At 56.3% G+C, this 6533-nt stretch overlaps 1 protein-coding gene across 1 annotated transcript; it reads right to left on the bottom strand.

Annotated features, from left to right (window-relative positions):
- Positions 1 to 164: 164 nt before the first annotated feature.
- On the bottom strand, positions 165 to 5631 carry RABIF (RAB interacting factor). The gene is made up of 2 exons (XM_061161123.1): positions 5458 to 5631; positions 165 to 2495 (listed from the first exon to the last, which is right to left on the bottom strand). Exons 1-2 carry the CDS (start codon positions 5581 to 5583, stop codon positions 2250 to 2252), a joined length of 372 nt encoding a protein of 123 aa, XP_061017106.1. The 5' UTR covers positions 5584 to 5631; the 3' UTR covers positions 165 to 2249.
- Between the last annotated feature and the right edge of the window lie 902 nt (positions 5632 to 6533).

Genomic DNA, 6533 nt, shown 5'->3' with positions numbered 1-6533 from the left:
TGTGTGTGTGTGTGTGTGTGTGGTGGGGGATGACCCCGTTTCACGGCAGATACCTAGGGGCTGGTTACTCAGCTGACAGACCCCAGGATAGCCCTGAGGTGCAGGTTTCAGCCCTCCTCTCTGTCTCAACTTCTCTATTAGCCCAAGGATGTGCAGGAATCTAATTGTCACTGCTTAAATGCATTTATTTCTTTCAAATCAAGCTGAAAAGGCAGAGAAACAACTATATTTTTGGCCACTGGAGGAACAATGTTTGGCAATTCTCAAAAAAGAAACACAAATGACAAGTATGTAAAATACTCATTAGAAATAAGCACAAATTAAAACGAAACTATTTTTCCTCCTATTACAGTAGCAACATGTTCATTTAAGATAATAAATACCCAGTGTCAGGAACTGCCGGGCAGGAGGACGAGGGGCTCCGCCGCTCCCAGGCGCCACGTCAGGAAGCGGAGCCCGGGGACACATCCCCCGAGAGCCCATGGCTCACCAGCACGAGGAAATGATGGGAAAGTGTGGACAGTCAGCTTACATCTCATGATTTACAAGAAACCGGAGGCAGTCTAACAGTGGATCATTTAAACAAATTACAGCACAGATGTACAAATGACTAGTCAACATGATGGTAGGCAGAGGTGGACATTTACTGACATGGTAAGCCCATATTTTCTTAAATGGAAAAAGTAAGTTATGAGAGTACAATATGACCTCATATTTGTTTTTGAAAATGCTACATGAGTACACACAGAAAACCATTGAGAGGAACGTATACCACATCACCATCGGCAGTCTCTGGATGGTGCAAGTATGAGTGATTAAAAACAACTTTACACACACGTCTGTATTTATCTGCAATGAATGTATACCATTTCTGTGATTAAGGAAAGGAAAAGTCTTCATTTAAAAAACACTGCCCAGGTTTTGGCTCAAAATTTGAGGGGCTGTATGTCCCCAGAGGCATCTACGTGGCTTGTCCCTTCTGACCTGAGGGGATATGCTCAGTTTTTCTGCAAAATGCCACAATCATGGACATCTGACCGCCCATCTGCAAGTTGGTTTTCTTCCAGAGCCTGTGAGGCTACGGCCGGGGACTGAAGCCATCTGCCCAGGTGAGAGGTGGTTGCAATACTATGTCCAAGGCCTGTACTTCAGTGGGGGACCCTTAGATTAAGTTCTGGGGGGAGGAGGGAGAAAGCAGCTGGAAAACAGGGGGAAAGGAATGTCTGTAAGGTCTCCATTGAGTCCTTGCTCCCGTTCTAGTCTCCTGAGCCTTGGAGGCAGGGGAGGCAGGAGGATGCTGGGAACCCGGCCTCACAGACTCCTGAGCCGGTGAGGCATCTCAGAGATGACAGAACCGAGAAGGGTGCTGAACGGCGAGCTGTCGGAGCAGCCCCACCACGACGAGAGGCACTGGACGGAGGTCTGGACCCTGGAGAGTCCTGCTGAGCCAGCTCTGTGCGGACTGTGTCGTCTCTCCCAGGTGCCGAGGAAGGGTGACGAGCCCAGGAAGGACATACAGAAAGCCTCGCCTGGCACAGACCACCCCCAGCCCCCCAACCTCTCCACTCGTCCCAGGAGACGCGGGGTGCACAACCAGGGCTGGGGTCTCCTAGGGGTGGCTGCTAACAGACAGGAGAACACACCTGATTTGCAGCTTGCTGACAGCAGTGAGGAGCTGACCCAGAGAGAAACCACAATAGGATGTGAGGGGAAGGGGGGGCCACGTCCGCCTGCACAATAAAGTCTCCATCAGCCCGGAGGAGAGGCCCCCGTGGCGGTCTCAGATGTGTGTCCAAAATAAGGTATTTCTGAGGGGTGGCTGGAATACTGCAGTCTGGAAATGCTTTACGCTTAGAGAATAAATTACTGCAGACAGAGTCAGCCACACAAGTCGCTCTGAGGTGCTTGCGCGCTTTCCTGAAGGAGACCAAAAGGCAGGTTTTAGCGGTCAGCACCGTTGTTGAGTGCCCCAGGTCACGTGTCCTCAGGGCGAACTGTGGCTAACTCCTGAGTGGAGACAGGGAGCCTGGCGCAGGGAGGCCGGGAGGGGAGATCTGCAGGAGCACCGTGTCCCAGCCAGGAAAGCGGAGCGGGGGAGAGGCCGCGACGCTTGGGGCCCTAAGGGAGTGCCTGCGCGGGGGCCTGGGCTGGACGGGCGGGTGGCACTCACGATGGACGGCAGTGCAGAGCAGGCGACAGGGCGGTCCCCGGGGAAAGCTTTAATAGTCGGGGGGAGCCGCGTCCCCCCATCACTCATGGGAAACCCGGTCCAAAGCCACGTAGAAACTGTCCTTGTCATCCAGGCAGTGCCAGCCAATGGGGCCCACCTCGCAGTCTGCACAGACCAGGAACTTGATGTTGCCCACGTCCTTGGTGAAGCCCACGTTCTCGAAAGTGAACATGTCCTCCACCAGCCAGTGCTCCTGCAGGAGGTCGCCCTCCGGACCACCGCCGCTGGCCAGTGCCGGCTTCTTCCTCATGGACGGGAGGAAGAGCTGCAGGGGGAGAACAGAGACCAGGGCCCGGCTTACTCCCCGCGGCCCCTGCTCCCCTCTGCCCTGGTTCTCAGGAAAGCGGGGAGAGTGGGTGCCAGGGGAACTGGGGCCTCCCCAGGTCCACAGGGCCCGCCTTCCTCGGCTCCCACCTGCCCGGGCTGGATGCACAAGCTTTCCTGCCAGCTCCTAAGGGTGTGGGTCTGCTCTGCCCTGAGACCCTGCAGGCCCAGGGCTCCCTAACACTCGGCTCACGCGTGACCTCCTCAGGTCTCCTCCAACCAGACGACCCGGACGAGCTTCCCACGCTTGCATTTTGCAAAGCAGCCTGACTGAGGCGTTACTGATACACACGTAACTCAAGTGGACAACGTGACACATTCTGCTCCCAACAAACGGCTCACCGACGCACCCTGACACACCATCAAGGTAACAAGTATTCAGCACCCCCATTTCCTCATGCTGCTCCCATCTTATCGTTCTCTGAAACCATCTTATCTGTTTACCGGCTCAGTTGTTTATCGGGGTCTCCCTCCACCAGGTCAATTTTCCTGTTCACGAGCACATCCCCACCGCCGGCAATAGCAAGAGCAGAGCTCACACATTTACTGACAGGGTGAACACCGGATACCTGGCTTCAGTCTGTTCCATCACTGTTACGAATATGCTGGATTTATAAAAGGAACAGGAAGGAGAAAAGTCTACTAGAATTTGGACTATTATCTCTAGGATCTCTGCACCTCCCACCCACAAGGAGAGAGCCTCTGGTGTACGCATGCACACATATGCACATGCAATCCCTGTGATTTCTTCCATGTGGTGACCCTGGCTAGCGCCCTGATCCTGGACAGGCTGCTAAGCTGCACTGAACTCTGAGATTCTGCTGATGTCTCAGGGAAACCTCTTGTGCTTTTTTCATTAACTGTCCACAGTACCCTTTTAAACATATTCTTTCTCTTTGTAAAAATGCGTTTTCATTATAGAAAACTTGGCAAGCACGCTATGCTGTGCGTGTGCGCGCGCGTGCGCACATGCTGAGTTGCTTCAGTCACGTACAACTCTTTGTGACCCCTGGACTGTGCCCCTCTAGGCTCCTCTGTCCATGGGTTCTCCAGGCTAGAATACTGGAGTGAACTGCCATGCCTTCCTCTATGGGATCTTCCCGACCTAGGGATTGAACCCCAGTCTCTTACATCTCCTGCACTGGCAGGCAGATTCTTTACCACTAGCCCCACCTGGGAAGCCCATGCTATACTGTAGTTGAGGATAAAAACTGTTACAAAACAGAATGAACTTCAGTTCATTCGCTCAGTCGTGTCGGACTCTGCGACCCCACAGACTGCAGCATGCCAGGCTTCCCTGTCCATCACCAATTCCCCGAGCTTATTCAAATTCATGTCCATAGGGTTGGTGATGCCATCCAACCATCTGTTAACTTTCTTCATAACTGTCCCTTCAGCAAGTACTTATGGTGCTCTTAAAGCGTGTCCATACATTCTCTGACAGTCCTCCCAAGCTTCGGACACCTTGCCTCTCCCCTTGAGCCTGGCGGGCTGAGGGGAGGGGGACAGGCGAGGTGAGGAAAGGCCGGGCCACTTTTGCGGGTTTCTCTTGGAGCCCGAGTGGGAACGGCGGCTCCCCTGAGGCCACTGGCAGAAACGGAGGGGCAGCTCACTGCAGCCTGTTTCAGATGCCGGGATCCTCCCGGTCCACAGGTGGACACAGGCTCACGTGAGCAGGCTTCTGAGACGGCCCTTCTGAAAGGTCCCGTGAAAGACCCCCAGTGGAAGAGCAGAGATGTAGCTGCGCCCAGCCAATCTCCAAATTTGTGAGCAAAATGGTTTCAAGTCATGGTCTGGGGCAACTCTGTTATGCAGCAATAACCAGGGCAAGGCCGCCTATAGAGCGGCAGTGTGTTCCACTCTGACTCCTGATCTCTTACTGCGGTAAACTAAACATAACATAAAATTGTCTGGTGCCATTAAGGACATTCACATTTCGCTGCCGCCATCACCACCATCCACCTACCCTTTTATAACCACACTCACCAACACCTCTGACACCCACCCTCCCCTTCCTAACTCCTGGCAATCACTCATTGGTTCTCCATTTCTAAAATTCAAAACTGTCACACAAACGGAATGATACAGTAGTAATCTTCTGGGACCAGCTTTCTTCACGCAGCAGAGCTCCCTGGAGAGTCAGCCACGGTGCGGTGCCCACGGTGCGGCTGTCCTGCAGCTCCTCGGTCACCCCTGGGCTGTTTCCGGGTCTCGCCTCTCAGGAACCAAGGTGTGGTGAACTCTGGAGCCAACATGTTCTCATCCTTCTCTCCCACTCGCCCACGTCCTCTGGCTCTCCGGCCCAAACCGCCCTTCCCCCAAAATATGTAAGGAAGCAGCGACTCCCGTCCCTGACTTACTACCCTTTGCGGTCTCAAGCTCTTCAGTGGGTGTTTCTTTTCTCTGTGACTGTAACTTCCTCTCTGAAACCTCTGAGTTTTACCAAAGGACCGATAACATTTTACAGAGAAATTGTTCATAGGACTTAAAAAGAACACGGACCGTGGGGCTTAGTCGCGAGGGCCGAGAGCCCCACTCCCTCACTTAAACCCCACGGTCTGTGTCCACCCTCCACCGCTCTCTGGGCAGCAGGCGACCCACACTCCTGGTGACTCACGGCTTGGGCAGGGCTCACCGACCCGGAGCCAGCGCTCCCAGGACGTCCCCCGCTTGCCGTCCCTTCCTCCCGCGCCCACTCCCCCGGGTCCCCCGCGTCCACGTCCCCTCCCCCGGGTCCCCACGGAGCGTGGCGGCGCGCGGGGAAAGAGGCAGGAGGTCGCGACGGCAGGACCACGGGAACCGACATCTGGGCCTGAGGAACTACGGCCCAGGCCCCCGCGGAGCTCGGTCTGCGCGGCCCCGGCGGAACGGGACCGGGTCAAGGCCCGCCCCCGCGCCCTCACCTGGCGGCGGGAGAAGAGCGCCGTGCCCGGCTGCAGCACGCGGGAGCCGCAGCGCCGGCACAGCACCGCCTTCCGGTTCCGGCCCTCCTCGGACACCAGCTCGCTCGGCGGCTCCGGGGCCTCCATGGCCGCCACCCCGGCCCTCGGCGGCGACGCGCCACTCGGAGCCGCCTCTTCGCACCGCGCAGGCGCAGTCCCGGCGGCGCTCGGCGCAGGCGCGGCCTCCCGGCGCTGGACGCCACTGCGCAGGCGCGGGCCTCCCCGGCCCGGTGGCTGGGGTCGGCGAGGCTTTGTGACAGGTGTGTCCTGGGGCGTGACGGGGCGCTGCTCGGGCTCACCTGGCCTCTGGGCCTCCCTCACACCAAATGGAAGCTGGGCCGGTCCGGGTGTGCGCTTCGTCTCGGGAGCGGCGGGGACGTCCCGGTCTCAGAGCAAATCTCAGCCGCAGTAGCTTCCGCGCGACACCTGCCCTCTGGGGCGGAGACCGGTGTCTGGAAGCTGCAGATGCTGCTCTCTGTCCGGGTCGCACTGACCACTCACTGCGGGGCAAGACTCGGTGTTGAAGCGCTTCCCTATGGGGGTACGGTCGGAAGGGCCACCTTCCGGGGCCCGGGATCCAGGCATAGCCTGCAGCCACTGCTCTGGGTCGTTCCAGTTTCGCATTCTCCCCGGTTAGTCTTAAGACGTCTAGCTTACTGGCTGTAGTGTGGCGGACGCGGTGTTACCAAGGTGGCAGGGGAAGCGGAGTAGGAAGGGGCGCCAAGTCATGTGAGGAACGTCTTGTCTACCCAGCCACCCCGGTCGGCATGTTCTCTTTGTCCTTTATTAAGTCAGCCTTTGCTGAGCAGTTATAGAATATACTACAATGTTATACAATTATAGAATATGAGCATACAGTGATGATAGGCACTCTGTACTGGAGAACACAGTCTAAACAGGAAGACGGGCACAAACCCAAGGACATTTGATGACAATCCAGGGAACAAAGCGAAGTGGAAGCACCGATTTGGAGTAATTCCATCTGGGGAGTCAGAAAAAGCTTAACCTAGGTGACACTCGGGAAATTGGCCTGAAAC

The sequence above is a fragment of the Dama dama genome, chromosome 14 (genome assembly GCF_033118175.1).
Source record: "Dama dama isolate Ldn47 chromosome 14, ASM3311817v1, whole genome shotgun sequence".
Classification (NCBI taxonomy): domain Eukaryota; kingdom Metazoa; phylum Chordata; class Mammalia; order Artiodactyla; family Cervidae; genus Dama; species Dama dama.
Note: the sequence above shows the minus strand (reverse complement) of the source record. Positions and strands in the feature narration are given on the sequence as shown.

What these genes read in the sequence shown, in the direction of transcription:
- RABIF (XM_061161123.1), bottom strand. Translation starts at nt 5,583, where the DNA reads ATGGAGGCCCCGGAGCCGCCGAGCGAGCTGGTGTCCGAGGAGGGCCGG. An exon ending in CGCTCTTCTCCCGCCGCCAG is followed by an intron (nt 2,496 to 5,457) that starts GTGAGGGCGCGG and finishes CTCCCCCTGCAG; the next exon opens with CTCTTCCTCCCGTCCATGAG.